This window comes from Oculina patagonica, chromosome 11 (genome assembly GCF_052425735.1).
Source record: "Oculina patagonica isolate OP01 chromosome 11, crgOcupat, whole genome shotgun sequence".
In the NCBI taxonomy this organism is placed as follows: domain Eukaryota; kingdom Metazoa; phylum Cnidaria; class Anthozoa; order Scleractinia; family Oculinidae; genus Oculina; species Oculina patagonica.
The window spans coordinates 14,728,627-14,748,079 of NC_135768.1; the positions used below are offsets into that span (position 1 = coordinate 14,728,627).

The 19,453-nt window shown below is 39.2% G+C and overlaps 2 protein-coding genes across 2 annotated transcripts in view; both read left to right on the plus strand.

The window, feature by feature from the left end:
- The window catches only part of LOC144630434 (puromycin-sensitive aminopeptidase-like), a 21,920-nt gene extending 2,775 nt beyond the window's left edge, over window positions 1-19,145 (plus strand). The window contains exons 3-24 of the mRNA XM_078488805.1: window positions 807-1,006; window positions 2,530-2,637; window positions 3,843-4,043; window positions 4,983-5,079; window positions 6,259-6,292; window positions 6,401-6,471; window positions 6,744-6,778; window positions 6,912-6,920; window positions 7,335-7,486; window positions 9,202-9,214; window positions 9,868-9,972; window positions 10,187-10,247; window positions 10,349-10,458; window positions 10,811-10,874; window positions 11,490-11,623; window positions 12,596-12,730; window positions 13,674-13,893; window positions 14,714-15,021; window positions 15,383-15,435; window positions 15,832-15,931; window positions 16,942-16,989; window positions 17,556-19,145. Of these exons, the coding sequence (XP_078344931.1) occupies window positions 807-1,006; window positions 2,530-2,637; window positions 3,843-4,043; window positions 4,983-5,079; window positions 6,259-6,292; window positions 6,401-6,471; window positions 6,744-6,778; window positions 6,912-6,920; window positions 7,335-7,486; window positions 9,202-9,214; window positions 9,868-9,972; window positions 10,187-10,247; window positions 10,349-10,458; window positions 10,811-10,874; window positions 11,490-11,623; window positions 12,596-12,730; window positions 13,674-13,893; window positions 14,714-15,021; window positions 15,383-15,435; window positions 15,832-15,931; window positions 16,942-16,989; window positions 17,556-17,693 (2,396 nt within the window). The 3' untranslated portion in view covers window positions 17,694-19,145. The remainder of the gene's footprint in view (window positions 1-806; window positions 1,007-2,529; window positions 2,638-3,842; window positions 4,044-4,982; window positions 5,080-6,258; window positions 6,293-6,400; window positions 6,472-6,743; window positions 6,779-6,911; window positions 6,921-7,334; window positions 7,487-9,201; window positions 9,215-9,867; window positions 9,973-10,186; window positions 10,248-10,348; window positions 10,459-10,810; window positions 10,875-11,489; window positions 11,624-12,595; window positions 12,731-13,673; window positions 13,894-14,713; window positions 15,022-15,382; window positions 15,436-15,831; window positions 15,932-16,941; window positions 16,990-17,555) is intronic.
- Window positions 1-19,453, plus strand: part of LOC144630408 (uncharacterized) — an 87,383-nt gene that overhangs the window by 25,241 nt on the left and 42,689 nt on the right. The gene's annotated exons all lie outside the window — the stretch shown is intronic.

Consider the following 19,453-nt stretch of genomic DNA (forward strand, 5'->3'; position numbering starts at 1 on the left):
CAAAACTTTGTCAGAACATTGGCAAAAGCGGTTTTATCTTGTGGTTCCTCCAGGTTTTTCTCCCTCAGATAATCGTTCAGAAATTTACACTTGTTTTTGTTGTTCTCTAGGTGGTGTTTATAGAATCTTTATTCTCCATCAAAACTTTCAATTCTTCTTCGGAAACAGAGGCGAATCGCTCAGCCATATTTTCAAAAGTTTGACAGCACTACACGGACGAGGGGATTGGAAACTAGGCGGACTTTGAACTTGACATGATAACCCAATATCTGCAGCAGATATTGGGTAATCATGTCAAGTTCGCATGCTACTGATTATTGACTGAATGCTCTTGACCAATCACACGTTTCAAAGTAATTCTAATGTATAATAATAATTATTGACAGTAGTTAAATATAAGTGGGGTTACATGTATACATGTGTGGGTTGGGTTGCAGCTGATGCATGATTGGCTCGCTACCCTTTGAGCGAACAGTAGAACAAACGACGGCAACAATGCCCGTAGCCCCAAAACAACAGCGACTGCTACACTACTGTTATGTGCTGGTAGAGAAGGATGCATGCTGCATTTACTGTTTATACTGTATGTATTCTCTTGGCCAACTAAAATGACCTAAAACTTAACCAAACCAGAAAAAAGGAAAAAAAATACCTAAATAAATATTTTGTGGTAATGATTAGCCCTAGTGTGAATTTTGTTACAAGCAGCAAGATTTCGTTTGAAAAGGACAGTCTTCAAAACATAAAAATCCTGCAGGGAACTAAGTTATAATAATAATAATTATTATTGTTTTTTTCTTTTTCAGTTGTTAACACTTCGGAAATCAGCTACGACAAAGAAGAGGAAACAATAACACTTAGCTTCCCTTCACCCCTCCCCCTGGGGAATGGTCAGCTACACATGGACTTCACTGGCGAGTTGAATGATAAAATGAAAGGATTTTACAGAAGTAAATACACTGGGACAGATGGAGAAGAAAAACACTGCGCTGTTACACAATTTGAAGTGCGTTCAATTCATGTACTTTTTGGTCTCAAAGGGACTATGTCACGGATTTTAACAGATCAACAGCCAAAATTTACATGTACTGTATATACAGTGTATGTGCCGTAGTAAACTGAAAAATAATGGCCATTTTTATTAATAATAATTGCTATTTTAGAGCACTAAAACTGTTTAAAAGCGTGTTTGGCTGCGGGTGGCTCAGATGGAAATGGATTACAAAAACGTTAGCGTTTGTTTCCGCGCACCTTCAAAAAAATTTGATATTTATAGCTGAAGTTTGATTTCTATCCCCAATTAGTAGAAACTCAGCCGTATTCTATTGGAAATCCGTGAATCTGATTGGTTCTCCCACTGCTTTCTATTCGCCGATAGAAAACAGTCGCGCGGGAGTAATTCTTGATTTTTGTCTTCAAAATGCACAATATTGTAGGTTTTTGGACTGCAATCCTTTAGACTTTCTACTAAAACAATTAGACTACTCGCCCTCGTTTTCTATGAGCGATAGTCAACTTGGCTGCGCCTCGTTGACTATTTGCTCATAGAAAACTCGGGCTCATAGTCTAATTGTTAAATAAAGGTTATATCTTCAGTTAAATGCTTGAAGATAATGCTTTTCATGGGTTAAGTTGCCTACCACTTATATCAGAACAGTTTAGACCAAAAATCTGCGAAATCCCCGTGACATAGTCCCTTTAAACATAACACTAAATCAACCTAAATCAGATACTACAGTCAACACCCGCCTTGCAGACACCTCGCTATTATGGACAGGAGTCGAAGTCCTGGCAATTAAATAAGAATTACTGAAAATAACTCCCACAACTACGGACTTTCTCTATTGCGGACAAATTGTAATCCTGAAGGTGTCTGTTATAGTGAGAGTTGACTGTAGCATCCTGCCTTGTAAATGAGTGACCAACATCAAATTTCTCCCCACAGTATCAATACTAAATCAAGAGAAGTGGTTATGAGAATTAATAAGATCATCACCAATTAGGGAAATTTCTTTGAACTTTTAACAGATTCTCCCAACAATGCTATAAGAAAATGTATGGCGATCAGTCAGGAGAATATGTATGTGGACATTAGGGCTTAAAAGGGTTAAGGGGTCCTCATAATTTATTTGGGTTCCATTGATCTGCTGTTACACACTGGTAATGAATTACGAGAATTTTGTGTAATTATGAGTAAGAAAATTGTACTATAATTGTGTTTGGATGAGAGCAGGCAGTTGCATTCTGCTAAATGTACATGTAATTTCTAATACAAACTGTCTTATAAAGGTACGCACAATGTACATCTATTGTACAGTTGAATCTTAGACCCCTCAATAACTTGATCCTTCTGTTAACTTATGAATCTTTTTCAATTCTCCTCCAGATCATTTTCTTACTACACTGTAATTTTACCCTTGATAACTCAAACCCCCAGAAACTCGAACCTTTTTTGATTTCACATGAAGGTTCAAGTTATTGGGATTTGACTGTACTGTATTAGCTATAATTTGGCTTTTTCCCTTACAGCCTACAGACGCTCGACGAGCATTTCCTTGTTGGGATGAACCTGCCCTCAAAGCCACATTTGATGTCACCTTGGTCGTGCCTAAGGACAGAGTTGCTTTGTCAAACATGGTATGGCAGCTATCTGATCCTATTTACTTACTGGTAGTACTCTACTCTCTGCTATTCATTTTACTAGATAATTATGAGCTTATTATTATTGGTTTAGGAAATCTGTAACATAACTTAACAACAAGGCAACTTCATTAAAGATGCATGTTTTCTTCAGGAAAGTTACTTTTACATGAACATGTGTGGCTTTACACACATGCAGGAGTGAAACAGATAAATGTATGAATATGGCAAGGCAGCAGAACACTTAAGCTAAGTTTAATGGTCCCATTTGTGTCATAGGGCCTGATTACATGAGCCGGGCTGGCTCGGTTTGCCGAGATGACTTTCACCCCGGTATTACATGAGCCCGGTTAGCCGGGCTGGCCCGGTTTGCCGAGATGACTTTCAGCCCGGTTTCAGCACGAATGATCAGAGCACGAATGATCTTGATCACCTTTTCCCGGCAATTTGGTGGTTAATTTTTTGCACTTATGCAGCTGGATGGGTTACCTTACCTCTACATCCTATTTAGAAGGCGTAGCATTGATTTTTTCGTTGGATTTTGTGCTCGGAAGAGAAATTAAATGCTGGCCCGCTTAGCCGGGCTGGCCCATTGAACGCGATTACATGGAAAATTTTCAGCCCGGCTAGCCGAGATCCCGGCATTGCGATACCGGGCATCTCGGCTAACCGGGCTGGCCCGGTTGTCATGTAATAGCGTTGATTTTTGTTGCGTTTAACAGACCTGCCGAGATCTCGGCAAACTGAGCCAGCCCGGCTCATGTTATCAGGCCCATAGATGACTTAACTACACCATACTCTTGACAGGGCTGTCATTTAGGGCCATAACCTGAAAAACCTGCTGTGGCTGAGTTCACTCAATGTTATGGGTGAAGATGTCGTGTGGTGTTAGGTTTCATCTGTGTACAGAGTGGAATGCTGCAAGTGATGACTTCAGTGTAACAGCTGCTTAAAAACTTAATGACAGCCCAGCCCTGCTTGAATGCACAGAACTTTAACAATTAGAAGCCCAAGCAAACATTAATTCCTGATATTAGACCTCTCTGGCCTTGTCCCTAATACAAGTCCCCCCCCCCCCCCCTCAATCATCAGCTGATAAAAAATAATTTCTAGAAAAATAGAAGTGGAAGGCTTATCATCAAAACTATACACTCAATATTTTATAATTTTCAATGAATTTGGTGCATTTTCTTACATGACAGAATGTTGTAGAAGAGAAAGTTGTTGCTGATGATGCGTCACTGAAGATAGTGAAGTATGCACAGTCCCCTGTCATGTCTACATATCTTGTGGCATTTGTTGTTGGAGAGTTTGACTTTGTGGAAGGAAAAGATTCTGATGGCGTAACTATCAGAGTTTACACTCCAAAAGGAAAGGCTATCCAGGGACAGTTTGCTTTAGAGGTAAAAAATGATTTATGTACTATAAATGAATCTGTTGTTTTATGTCTTTCGTACTGTGTCTGTACATTGTACCAATGTCTGTCTGTCTGTCTGTCTGTCTGTCTGTGTCTTGTCCATCCATCTAGGCTCAGTCTGTGTGTCCTCCCTTTTCCCTTCCTTCTGTCCATTCTTTTTTTTCTCTGTCATCCTTTCTATACTGTAAAAGGAAAGGAGAATTAAGCCACGAGCCAAGCGGCCCACACTGCCGGAGCTTATTCCAGTTTCCGTAGAATTAAGCGGCTAGGAATACATGTACTCCCCCCTGAATGGGATGCTAGTCCATCGCAGGGTTTCCTCCCAGCATTATGTCGCGGGTCCCCATTTATACACCTGGGTGGAGAGAGGCACTATGAGAGTAAAGTGTCTTGCCCAAGAACACAACACAAGTGACCCTGGCTGGGGCTCGAACTCGGACTGCTCGATATGGAGTCCGGGGCACTAACCATTAGGCCACCGCACTGTACTTTTCATAAAATCCTCCCTTCCTCAAAAAAATCCTGGGCAAGCAGATTTCCCTGTTGGGAAAGGACATGTTGAAAGGACAGCTGATTTAAGACCACAGGCAAGCCATCTCATGACTAAATTATGATTTTAAGACATAAAAAAGTAAACTCAAACAAAATTTTACTGCCTTGGGCAAGCATAGTCGAGAGTGGCAAAGAGAAATTTGCAATTGACTTTTTTTTGCCCTGATATATCTTGATCCTTTTCTTCCGCTGGCCATTCCTTTCTTCCTGCATGTACCTTGCACCTTTTCTCCCTCCCCTGTGCATGCATTTCTTCATTGTTCTTCATGTTCCCTCGTTTTCTTGTGTTGAGTTTTAGAATGAACGCTCCCTCAAACTTATTCTTACGTCTTATCTTCATGACTTTGTGAAATTATTGTTTGATGTTTTGTAGGTTGCTCAAAAGACACTACCATTCTATAAAGAATACTTTAACATCAGCTACCCTTTGCCAAAGATGGACCTTATTGCTATTCCTGATTTTGCTGCAGGTGAGAGTTTGTAATGAGGTGGTGGCATTGCACACTGCATGGATAGGATTACGTTTTGGGCCTGAGGTCCCAGGCTAAAATCTCATGATCACAGGCACTAGCTGCATGTTTAGTGGTTCTGAATTTGACTCCTCCAGCTTTGTACAGACGGTAGATAGTCAGTGGGTCAGCCTCCTGCCAGTTGGGATTTCTAACCATGTACACATGTGCAGTGTGTTTTTGTTTTCAGTATACAATGAATGTACACTACTCCACAAGCTTCTACAGTGGCTTTAAACACAAACTGTGTTGTACAAATAAAGTTACTTCAACTTGCAGAAAGATCTCATATTAAATGAAACTAGTCAAAGATTGAATTTAATAGGCAAAGTTAAAACCAAGCCAATGCTGCGGTTTCACCAACATTACATGTATGTGGGGAGTTCCAGGGAGGTTTGCAGGGAGGTTTGCAGCCCTGTGCTTTGCTTGCATTGCCTGTTAGCTTGCTCGCTTGGTTTCCCTCCCAGTCCCAACCCACATTCTTTTGTAAGTATGGTATTCATTCCACACACTGATTTTTCAGTGTTGTGTCGACAGGTGCCTGGAGGTGGGCTGTGGCTTGGCTGCCATGGTGACCTCCTTGTTGTTGAGGAGACTGCTGCCCTCCTCTGTTGCTACAACTGTACCTTTACGACATCTACCCTCCAATACTTCAATAGACCTTATTCGCTTGGGTGGTTTGCTTTCCCATTACAGACCACGTGATGTTCTCTAGAGAATTTTTCTTTTATCCACATAAAATTTATTCATTCATATACACGCGACTATTCAAAAATTTGAAATCAAGAATTCTCAAGAGTATCATCACATGGTCTGTAATGGGGCAACAAAATGCCCAAGAGAAAAATGTCTATTGACTTAGAGTTTTAAACGTTGATTTCCTTTGTTGTCCTTGATGGATTATTAATAACGATAGTAATAATTTTGCAATACCCAAACTGCTAACAAATTAATTTTACAAATATTACATGTACATGTACATTCCCCCTTCCCCTCCCCTAAAAAGCCCCTTCCACCTCCCTGTCACTTCGTCGAGTACCCTGGCCACTAGCTGGGGTGGGAAACTGGGAATTGTGCAGGTTGTGTTTTATTAATTTTCCAAATAAAAAATATTCATACCATGCCCGTCTTTTGTTGCAGGGGCTATGGAAAACTGGGGTCTTGTAACTTATAGGTGAGTTGTCTAAAGCAATATTTTTGACTTAATGCAAAAGTTAAAATTGTATTTTTTCTTGTTTATTCTCCAACCATTTTAAATAAGAAATTTTTGTTTTATATGAAGGGAAACCGCTCTTCTTGTTGATCCAGAAAACTCATCTTCTGCAGCTAAGCAGTGGGTTGGGCTAGTTGTTGGTGAGTTTTTTTTTATTGATACAAGAACATGTAGTTCTAATCCCCCAAAACATGTACACTGGATTTGTTATTAATTATTACAATCTGCAACTACTTGAGCTGGGCCACTAGAAAACGTAAATTGGACAATCCTACTTTTAAAACTTCAACTGCAATTTCAAACTCTGCAAAAAACCTCAAAGTGATTTGTAAAAAATGGTTTAAGTTAGGTTAACTTACAAGTACAATGTACATGTAGTTAATGTGACCCTTTTGTTTTATCTTTCCCAAAGGCCACGAACTTGCACACCAGTGGTTTGGAAATTTGGTAAGTGTTGAATAAACATTTTATTATATTGAATGCTCCCTGAAGTTACCTTTGTACAGTATTTTCATCCCAGTCCATTTTAATCAAACAAGATATACCGGTATAACAACATGTTTTTTTTTTATTTTTTTAGATCACCATGGTGAGTTTCCTTTGAAGCAATGCTGGAGAGTCTTGTTATGGATAAGTGACTTTTCTCTTATAGAGGGATTGTTGTAACCTGTCGGTAGACTGTTGGTGGCCTGTCGGTAACCTGTCGGCCAACAGTTGACCGACAGTCGGTTATAGAGAGCTGTTCTTCACAATTACTGGATTGTTTCACAGCTTGGCTCATGTGCAAGCTATAATCATGGAAATAGCTAATTCAATTCCAAATATTATTGTTAAAAAATCAGAAATTAAGCACACCTCCATTGCTCACTTATTATCAACAAATCTTGAAGTCATGTTATTAGTAGGGGGTGGGGTGTGGGTGTTGTAGGGTGTGCTCTATGGTTATGGTAGCTTGGAACTTTAAGTAACTACTAATAAACAGTAACCTATTTTGTCTTGAAAGGAATGGTGGACTGATTTATGGCTGAATGAGGGCTTTGCATCATGGATAGAGTACCTTTGTGTAGATCACTGTTTTCCAGAATGGGATATTTGGACACAGTTTGTAACTACTGATTTCTCTAGAGCTATGGAGCTAGATGCCCTTACCAACAGGTAGCAGATATATTTTCATGTTTTAATGATTAATTTTTCTTTTCTGTAAAATATTTTTTTACTGTCAATTGGGAGAGAAAGGGCCACAAAACTACAGAATTCAATATCTTGAACTTGACTACATTGTACACCTTTCCAGTACATCATTGTACCCCTAAGTCTGAGATAAAAGTGAGCTACAGTTTGTGTACAGTATCAATGAGAATGTTGAAAAATTAATCTTCTTTTTATGGCTCAATTCTTTTTCAATAGCACTTAGCTACATTATCTTGATAGGTCCTAACAAAAAGACCTTTCTGTTTACCAGTTTGTGTACAGTATCAATGAGAATGTTGAAAAATTAATCTTCTTTTTATGGCTCAATTCTTTTTCAATAGCACTTAGCTACATTATCTTGATAGGTCCCAACAAAAAGACCTTTCTGTTTACTTGTTAAATTATAAGTACCAGTACACGTACATGTGTGGCACACATCTGTTGCCTCTTATGTCAATGACTGTAATTTTATACAAGTTCAGAGCTGTGTTCTAGCAGGGCCCGGGTGCCACAGGCGACTTGCTTAAATTGCCATAATTTGTGAGACTTGTTTAACTTTACTATGAATCATGAAAGCTTTTAAGAGCAGGGCACCCAAGATTTCTTACAAGAGAGCTTTCGGGCACCGTGCCATTATTCTAAGAGCACAGCTTTAATAAGCGTAACATAATGATGCAAAAAATATTAATAAATCTAAGTGGCAGTTTCTCTTAAAGCGGTCCATCACATTTTGGGTCGGAAAAAAGTTTTGCCTCAAACTTTTCCCAGTGAACTATCTTAGGTTGTAAATAAGTAAATGCAACGACTTTAGTTTTTGGAAATACGTTAAAATATATTTTTTAGAGCTCTCAACAGTGAAGGCTGCAAAAGGCCTAATTTTGAGCTTGGCCAGAACGAGAAATTTCATAAGTTGACGAGCTCGCCGCTCAAAAACAACCAAACGCGCCAAATTATTATTATTATTCCTATGTTAAGTGGTCCTTCAAAGGTTGGAAACGCATGTTAATTTTGATATATTTTGATTTACGGTTCAGTGAAAATTAAATATCAGCAACCCTTAAATCGCTTTTTGCAAACATGCAAAAGTATGGTATCTTTGTTGGCCTTTATTTCACGAGTCCAGACCAGACTATTCTAAATTCCAACTGAATCCTACTAAACAGATGTTAGAAAGCATAGAAATATAAGGGACTTCGAACATTTCGTGCTTATGCGAGTATTTCATACACATTATGCAAATGAGCTTCCATACTCACATAAGCACGAAATGTTTGAAGTCGTTGTGGCAAAGTCCTTTTGAAGCCTTCACTGTTGAGAGCTCCAAAAAATATATTTTAACGTATTTCCAAAAACTGAAGTTGTTGCATTTACTTACAACCTAAGATAGTTCACTGAGCAAAGTTTGAGGGAAAACATTTTTCCGACGCGAAATGTGATGGACCGCTTTAAGAGAAACTGACACTTAATTGTTGCATGATTGGTCTTTAATCTTCAAAATTTGATTGAAAGACAGATCATGTTTGCACATCTGACTGTTGAAGTTAAACTTGTAGTGTATAAAAATACCGCAATAATCTATTGCAGTCTATCGATCTCTCTAATTAATATATTTTTTTTAAAAAAGAACTTGTCTGATCTCATTTCATTGTTCTTTGTTTGTTTCATGTCTGCTTTTCAAGTCACCCAATTGAGGTAGGTAGATGTACTAGTCTTGAGCACATCATACTTTAGTGTAGAAGGGTTTAAACATTTAAAAGCAAACATACTGTTCTTTAACCAATCAGAAACCACTTGTGACTTAACTGACTTGCATTTTTCTGCATTTTTGGACTGGATTGTATGTTTTTGTTCCAAGTTCTAGTTCATTTCCTGCAAATGGCAAATGAACAGTTACCATTAACGAAGGTACCAACCTAAAAATACCCAAATTTGGGGATCACTATATTTTCATGAAGAATTTACTCGTGTTGACTTAAAAAAAATGGTGGACCAAAAAAATCTTCATCGACTCAACTGCAAACATGCTTCAAAAATTACCCCAAAATTAGTCAGAACAGCACTTAATTTTCTTTGTTTCTGGGAGATTGGACAACATGTCTGGGAGGCTGCTGGGGGATTGGGTCTGTACCAGGAAGACTTCCAAATAATCAAGGAGAGTTGGCATAGATGAGTTAGTTTTTAACTTTTGGTTTCATGGTTTTGGAAAAACTGCTTTGAGAGTAATTAGCTGTAGGGAACAAAAGCAAAGCTAAGGGGCATTGATAAGTTGCCCGACTTTACCCTACACTAAATATTGTACCATGCTTATTATTTTATTTCTTTTCTTTGCTTTCATATATATGTAGGTCCCTGTTGGACATCCTGGTGAGATAGATGAGATTTTTGATGCTATTTCATACAGCAAGGGAGCATCAGTCATTCGAATGCTGCACGACTATGTAGGAGAAAAGGTTTGTTCCAAACATGGATCTATTTCAAGTTTTTGCAGCTTCACACACATACCTGCTCTAGCAGAAACAGGATTCACCCTGTACAAAAAAAAAAAAACTTTTCCTTATTCCAGTTCAGTCTGGAAAAGGGTAGACAGTAAACTTATAATTACCTTTTACTAGACAAATTTTGTTATTTTATTGCAGCTATAACTTTAATTTGTCATTTCATTAGGCATTCAAAGAAGGACTTTGCTATCATCTGGATAAATTCAAGTATAGCAATGCTACGACTGGTAAATAGTTGTCTTTTTTCTGTGTGAAGTAGTATAGTTTTAGCCGTTGAAGTCTTTTAGGCTTGTATAACTCTCACCCTTTGTCATACATCTTATTTCAGAGGACTTATGGGCTAGTCTGTCTCATGCCAGTTCCAAACCTGTGGCTGCTGTCATGGAAACATGGACAAAACAAATGGGATTTCCGGTGCTGTCTGTCACAGCAGAACAGGTACTGTTGGATAAAAAATGTTGTAGTTCCTTGTTAAGTGAGGGTTTAGGCTTGAGGACAAGAGCAGGAAGGTAATTTTTTTTATTTTGCTGCCAAGAGCTGAGCCAAGATCACGCGTATAATATGTACTGTTTGTGGACATAAAACTCTTTACCAACCAAGAAAGGAAAGCAACTAGTCCATAACTTATGAACACAATTTTCACTTTGCCGATTCTGTCTTGGGCAATGCATTAGTCTTTGTGTTGATTTGGCGAGTCTTTTAATCAGATTGGATGACTTTTTGTTTCTTGCAAAAACTCATCTGTGACGTGTTATAAGGGAGTCAGTAGTGTTTGTCTACTTTGTCTTAGAAAGGAGATTCAAAGAAAGTTACCATCACACAGAACAAGTTCTTTGCTGATGGAGTCAATCAAGGTATGGACAATAGATGTACATGTAGACAGTTTGCAGCTATGTTCAGTGTATTCATTTTCTTCTTGTGTTAGAAGGGCTTGAAAGATACATGAAATAAAACAAAATGGCCAAATTTTGAGGCGACAGTTAATCGCAATGAAATCATTCAGAAAAGAGAAGAGAAGAGAATGGTGTATGTCTACAGTTTGTACATCCACAATTTTGTTGCACATGGAAAAAAGGCCAAAATCAACACCTTGCGGAAAGATGTAAAACTCGGCCAACTGTCCTTATTGTTGTTCTGTTTAATACAATTTTTCATTGGAAGGCTTGCTTTGTATAAAAGTTGATTGATAATCAGTTTGCAGACACTGAACTTTGCATGGGTGTTGCTCCGCGTTGCATCATACACATAGATGTCTTTTTAAAACCATGTTTGAAATAGCTCAATCTGCAGAGTAAGCAGTTCTTCGCCTTTCTTTTTGCTTGACCTCTGTGGTCTTTAGGTCAAATTTGAGTTCAAGTTCAGAAAGAGCTCTGATGTTAATGTAGAAGGCTTGATCAAAGCCATGTATAGTTAGTCTGTCAATTTAAAATGATTCTCTATAAGAATAATTGTTTCTGCCCAAACTATAGGTTCTTATCACTGGCAAGTACCAGTTAGCATATCATCAAGTGTGAATCCTCGTGAGAGTGTTGCTAGTACATTACTAGATCAGACATCTTGTACCATGACAGTCAATGGAGTTAAACCAGATCAGTGGATCAAGGTAAGCTTCTTGTCACCATGCAGCCTTATACATGGATGTTCCTATGTTTTGCCATGCAACTGTTATTGTTGGAATGGAGGTCCTGACTCGTCTAATGGCTCGATCACCATGTTAGCATTCAACATCGTTCCTGGCGCTATAAAAGGTCTGTAATTTCACGTGGGAAATATGGTAGCCTAATGGTTAGAGCCATTTCCGTTTGATGTCATTATACCAAAACCAAAGTAAGCACTCTGGCCAATCAAAAAGGACACAAGCAATCCAGTGAACGAATCAAAACTCGAACCAAAATTAACACATGTAGATGACGTGGAGCACAGAAAAAACCTGCGCAAGCGAGTAACGATTGCTATTGGTTTTACATCTGACTGGATGAGAAAGACAGGTAGCACGATTTTTGTAAACCAATCACAAAGCGTAGTAATGCAAACCAAAGCAAACGCGAATTACTTCCGACACTCAAGTGAAAATCGCTCTAGTGCACTGAACTCTGGATCAAGATTTGGATTTGAATCTGGCCAATGCCATTCTGTTATGTTTTTGGACACAGTGTCTCTCTAGACCCAGGCACACTGGCAAACTGAAAATGCTGGGGGTAGGGAGAGTAGCCATACATGTACTCCTTGTCACTTCATATTACAGAAATCAAAGATAATTGCCAGAAGTGGTAGCCCATCTGGTTTGGGACAGACATTTACCTTAGGTATCCCCTTACGGGAGGTTAAAAAATTATTTAGTGGTTACTGGGGCATTGACAGTGTTCGCTTAGAAAAGGTTTTCGCCTTTTACCGTAAAAAACTCGTGTATAAGCTTCTCCTTTTTGCTGAAATATTTGGCTCAAAATTGTGGGTGCGGCTTATACACGTGTTTTGGTGGTTTTTTTTTTTTCTGAGTAATATACTTTAACAATTCTGTACTCTTGTAAAACGCCTTGCTTAAGATTGACAGTTGTATTCTTTGTCTGTTTTCTAGTTAAATCCAGGTCAAGTTGGTTTCTATCGAGTACAGTACTCATCCGCCATGTTGGAACTCCTTCTACCAGCCATCAATGACAACAGTCTTCCTCCAAGAGACAGACTGGGACTGCAGAGTGATCTATTTGCTCTGGTATGCTAAGAAATTCCACCTCCTAAGCCATCACTTGAGAACTTTCAAGTGTTGCGGCATTATAAAAATACGTTTGTTAAAATTAGTGTTTGCAGCATGCAGGCCTTGCCAGTGTTCGCTAGGTTGGGTTTTTGTTAGGCAAGACACTGCCTTTGTATTCCCCCCTCAACATGGACACTACTACTTACTACGTAAACTGAAGTCACGTGCTGGTACTAATAGAGCCGACTTTTGTATGACTTTGTAAAAGTGCCGTGTTTACATGAGTGTTCACAATAATTTGTTTCTTCCGCCAGTAATTGAAAGGATTAAAACAAGCTGTGTACAGTTTTCGATAAAAATGACTCTTAACATGGAGAGAGCCTTGTTCTATTGACCTATCAGAATGCTATAAAGTGAGTGACGTTAAGGAGAATAGCTATTCGCAATCTAAAAGGCTATGGCTTGCAAGTTTACTAAACCACTCAAAAGCCATGCGCGTTTGTCTCCATTTGTTTAATCAGTCAGATTTCAAATTGCTCTCTTCTAGTTCGTTTGTTGTCTTGTTGTGTGCACGTGTAATCATTTCATGGTCATTCAAAAATTGCTGTAAGCCGTCATTATTTTCAACTCCTTCCATATTACGTCAGGCATTTCCGTGGACCTATGCTCCATGGGGAGCGAAAGGGTTTAAGTCATGTTACATCAGACGTACCCTTTCAAAGCTACGTATAGCACTTTCACAGTACTTTCATGCGGGTATCCTTTTCATTTCTGCTGCCTTGGAAATTTCTCGATGTTGAAATTTATAGGTTTGCACTTTGAAATTGAGTATGGGGGCTGTTCTCAAAGACAGATACATCTACATGTTCAAAACATTTACGTTTAAGAAGAATGGGTTGTACTTCTGTACAAGAAAAGTGGAGGTAACATTTTTCCCTTGTTTGTTCTCATTTCCTTATAGTGCCGAGCTGGCCTAGTATCAGGCCCAGATGTCCTCAAAGTGGTCGAAGCATTCAGCAACGAGACAAATTACACAGTGTGGAATGACTTGATTTCCAACATGGGTGGTGTGGGGGCAATTCTCCAGTACTCTGATTGTTACCCTAGCTTCCAGGCCTTCGGTATCAAGCTTTATGAACCAATTGGCAACAAGCTTGGCTGGGATCCAATAAAGGGAGAAGGTAAGGAACAGTACAATTTCCTCTTCCCCAGCTTGCCTTTATTCATTTATTATAGTAACATCCCTATTCTGAAATTCCATCGTCCCATTCTTTTACTTTCTTTCGATCTTTCTACTCTTCTCTTTCAATTACCACGATGACAGTATTAATTTTTATAGCTGGCGGGATAAGCATGACGTGAAAACAAATTGGGGGCAAAACCCGTGCATAATTCCCTTTCTTCGCAGCTCGTCTCTGCCGTTCTGTCTCGACAAAGCACTTGCACTTGGTCCCGAATCCTGCAGTACTGTTTATTATCCTGTACATGATAGTTCTAACTTTTAAGTCTGTGGATGAAACCCTAGTGTGCGAACATTCGAATGAAAGCTGTTGAGCAGTACTGTCACGTGGTGCTGTTTATTATGCTGTACAAGGTAGTTCTAACTTTCAAGTCTGTGGATGAAACCCTAGTGTGTGACCATTCAAATGAAAGCTATTGAGCAGTACTGTCACGTGGTGCTGTTTATTATGCTGTACAAGGTAGTTCTAACTTTCAAGTCTGTGGATGAAACCCTAGTGTGTGACCATTCAAATGAAAGCTATTGAGCAGTACTGTCACGTGGTGCTGTTTATTATGCTGTACAAGGTAGTTCTAACTTTCAAGTCTGTGGATGAAACCCTAGTGTGTGACCATTCGAATGAAAGCTATTGAGCAGTACTGTCATGTGGTGCTGTACAAGGTGGTTCTAACTTTTGAGTCTGATAATTAATCTTTAGTTTGTAACCATTCTCATGACAGCTGTTGAACAGTTCTTCCTGTTGTTTACTCTCTTTCCTTTAGGACATCTTGATGCCCTTCTAAGAGGTCTAATAATCGGCCGTTTGGGCAAATATGGACACCCAGCTACTCTCGCTGAGGCTCGTCAACGATTTGACGCTCACTGCAAAGGTGAATCCACCATCCCGGCAGACTTGAGGTCAGCGGTGTACAGCACAGTTCTTAAGCATGGTGATGACGTCACCTTGGACTCCATGATGAAGTTGTTCAAGGAAGCTGATTTACACGAAGAGAAAGTGCGACTGATGAGATGTATGGGGGCTGTTTCACAACCTGAACTGATCAAGAAAGTGCTGGACTTCGCCATGTCGGTAAGTCTTCACTGAGGTTAACAATCTCCTCCATGAAAGATGAACAATTGGTCCATGACAAGACAAGACATGGATATATCTTGTTGCAAATCGCTGTGAAATATCGACTACGAGTTGTCCCCCATTTTTCTCAGGGTCGTCAGAAGGGCAAGAAAGACAAGGGAAGTAGGAAAATTTCACATAATATCAAGACACATAATATCATGCCACAGAAAGACCGGAATTGAGCATCGGTCTGGCAAGCTCGTCTAGGGTTGAATGAGGACTGATTTAATTATTTACTTGCAATGGTTATTTAGCTTTGTTACGTCCATCTCGCAAATAGTTAGTATCTCATTGATGGACGTATTTTTCTCTGTAGAAAGAAGTTCGTTCTCAGGACACTGTCTTTGTGATTGCAGGCGTCACTGGCAGGTCAGTGGCTTCTTTTGTATGGCTAAAGGTGTAAATAGTTGTATTATTTCAGTGTACACAACTTCCATTAACGGCCAACTCTTTACACAGTGACCAGTTATTGCTGCCCCAGAGTGCTAGAGAGGTTCAACTGTGTAGTTCTATCTTACATGGCGAAGTCTTTGGGTCAAATACAGTGGAGTCTTGATTTTTCGAACTCTCGATTTCCCAAACTTCCTGATAAACTCGAACCAGAACTGGTTTAACTGGTTTCCTTTTCCTCAGACAAATACTGCAATTTTGTCCCCGATTTCTCGAACTGCGCGATTTATCGAACCATCTTTTCTTTCCTTTGAAATCGGAATTTATAGATTATTCAGTGTTATAGATTATAGATTTTGTTTCTCTTTTTTTCAGTGTCAAAGGCCGTGAAATGGCATGGAAATTCTTGCAAGACAACTGGGACGAATTGCACAATCGTTACGAAGGAGGTTTCCTGCTCTCTCGACTTATCAAGGTGAATGGAGGTTATCTTTTTTAGCGTGTGTTTCAGTAGGAAAGCTTTATGACTGCACATTTTGTTTGTTGGCCATTTTCCGGCTACGGGAGCTAGGATCCCTCCAGATTGATGTCGACGATTTTTCGTCTAATTTAGAAGTTGCAATAGTCCATTTCCGAGTTACCCTTTCCCTCTCTTTCAAAACGCGTCTACGTGCGAAACCGTTCAAATGAAAATGAGTTTGATTTGCATAAAAATGGACCTGTAGAGTGGTTTTGCACGAAGACATGATTTAAAACAGAGGCAAAGGGTAACTCGAAAATGGCCTATTGGAAAAACACCTAGATTTTGCTGGAAAAATCTCAACAAAAATGGTCTGATTTCGTAAACTCAGACAACGCTTCTTGACAATTTACAGAAATACTTTAGAAAGTGAGATTGACTAACCGGCGATGGCGAGGATGGAAACGGATTATAATATGTGTGTATTATAATGTGTGTGTGTGTGTGTGTGTGTGTGTGTGTGTGTGTGTACAAGCTTCTTTTTTTTTGTAAGTAGCGTATCGATTATGTAATGTCTTGTTTTATGTAAATGCATTAATAAAAAAAAAAAAATAAAATAAAAAAAAAGGATTATAATATGGAAAACTTGAGGCTATCGTTTGCAAATTGGTTTGCATTCCGTCTTTATTCCGTCAGTTGTTACGATAGCTGTAGTTTCATAGTCGAATTAACGACGTATTCACTAATTAACGGTAAATCGGTAAAAGTATTCCTTTAAAAACTAAACACTTTGACAACGTGCACTTTCAAATTAAAGTCGGCGAGATTTCATTATCAACAGCATGCTCCAGTCCGCCAAGGTATCTTGAATGCGAAAAGCTGGTTTCCTGGGTTCGCGCCACACTTAAAAACGCGCGTTGCACGCGCTTTTGTGCAAATCTCGTGGAGTTTTTTTAGCATCTCTTTTTTTCTCCCAACCAACCTAAGCTTTGGTCTTCAAATCTTATTATATTTTTTTCCTGCAGTCAACCACAGAGATGTTTGTGACTGAGCAAGCTGCTAAAGAAGTCGAGGTAGGGTTGAAATCCTTATGCATATTGTTCTCAGTCGGGTAGTTTTGGGCGGCTAATGTTTCAAGCATTGAACTCTTCTTTGCTGCTTGCAATGTTTTATCTTGTTTGTTTTTTGTTGTTCTTGTTAGTTGGTTGTTGGTTGTTGTTATTTTGTTCTTGCAATCCTTTTGAACCAATTAGAGTCGAGGTTCTTACTGTAAGACCAATCAGCTTCAAAAAACCAAATGTGTGTACAACCTTCTACGTCTTCCGGGGGCTTCCACTAGTTGTGTTTTCCCGTGCTTTCCACGGTTCACGAGTTTTCCGCGGAAAGCACCGCTCGGTTCAAGTGTTTTCCCGCGCAAAGCACCGTTCGGCTCACATGTTTCCCCGCGCTTACCACCGCTTCCATTTTTTCCCGCGCTTGCAACTGGTTGTGTTTTCCCACCGTTTACGTGTTTTCACGCTCTTTCTACTGGTTCCATGTTTCACATCAACTTCTGGCTAGTTTTTCGAATTTTTTATTCCCGCCGTTGTCATTACTTTCTGTGTTACAGTTTCATGCTTTTCTTTGATCTTTATTTTAGGAATTCTTCGCCAGTCGCTCCGTCCCTGCTGCAGAAAGAACCATTCAACAGTCTCTGGAAAACATTCGCCTGAACTGCAAATGGCTTGCACGTGAATCGGATAGGATCCGCACGTGGCTGCAGGATAAAGGATACTAGATGCACGTGATAACCAAACGAGCGTTGGAAGATTCTTACCGGCACTGAACACTGACCTCAATATACCTTTAAAAGTTTTCTCGAGCAAGAAACAAGCGAACTATTGGAACTATCCACAGTTTTTTCTGTAGTTTTCTTGTTTCTAATTCTTTGACTAGAAAAAAAGAATAGTCATCAGTTTGAAATGAAGTTCTTTTTGTGATGCGTTGATTAATTGAGCCCGCAATTGTTTTCAGACGTTGCTAAGCGATGTGATATACCCTTAAGAAGTAAACCTGACGTAGAACCATCGAAGAACTACCAAATTTCTCTCAAATCATTTATTGTGGAATCCTAAAAATGGGACAACTTTCCTTCCTTTTACCCTACGATGATTTTTTTTTATATATTCTCGAGTTAGTTTTCCCAGAGACATACTTAGTCTGATATCACGACTGACTGCATAATGATTTAGGTACCTTGAGGTCTCAATTTGTTCTCATGTTTGTCGTCCTGTTACAGTATTTGTTAAGCTTAAAAGCTGAAAAAAAAAATCGACTTTTCCTACAATAAAGTGTTTTCATCATAAAACAAACTGTGTACTTAAGAATTGCCGACTGTAACGACCGAGAACTCGCCGTTAGCGACCCCGGCAAAGTCTCAAAACGACAAACCTCACACAAAAGCGGAACAAACATTACTTTACATTCTTCGACTGTCTTCAAGGTCTCCGCACACGTGGGGACATGTCGCAGGGACATGTTATAGCAACATGTAGCAGCGACAAAATCATGTGGTGTTCACACTGAGGGGACATGTAGCAGGGACGATACTGGGGCAGTTTTGTCCTGCGACATGTTGCACGAATTTCAACTCGTTGGACTGCTTGCAACATGTTGCAGGGACAAAATGGGGGTTTACCTCGGTGTAAGAACCTGTGATATTTTTCTTTGTTTTGGAGCTTTTGTTTTCCTGCTCTGTATTGTTTTTGACGCTCTTTGTTGCTTTGTTCGTTCTTTGTTTTACGTCACCGGTGAGTTTCACAGGTTCTTACACCGAGGATGAGCCCAAAATGGTGCAAGAATTCTTGTTGCACGCGCCAAAAATAATCAGTACACGCGAGGGTACATGTCGCTATTACATATCCCCGCTACATCTTCTTGCGTGTGTACACATTATACGGGGAGAGTTTGGGAGCGTTTATACCCTGGCTTAGAACAAGCATTAGAGAAATGAAGGAAATGATTATTCTTGTTAAAATTATTTTTGTGCTGTTACCCGAAGATGTCAAAGCACTGTATTCTTTATCTTTGGAAATATTTTATTTATCCACTCAAGTTCAGCAAAAATTAAAGTATTTTGGGGAGCCAATTTACATTGTTTTTACCCCACTTGTTTTTACCTAACGTTTGAGTCAAAAACATTAGCCTCATCGCATTTAACAGCTTTGTTTCAAGTTATTATACTGGATCTACAAATGTTCAAGCTATCTTATTCTTACTAATTTTCGCGCGTACTTAATTTCGCGAAAATTCGAGAGCTGAATTTCGCGAGTTTTGGTTTAATCTTTAAAGACTAAGAAAATACACAAAGGTCTGGCACAATGTAACTACAAGGAACCTGCAAACGGAAACTTTAGTGACTGTACTAAAGAGGTTTTGAACCAATATACAAGTCGAAACAGTAATCAGAGGAAGGGTGCTAGTCAAAAACAAGACGGAAATATATTCTCAAAGGTAGATAGTTGCAGTTCCAAACATTTTAAATTTTTGTTGTTTTGA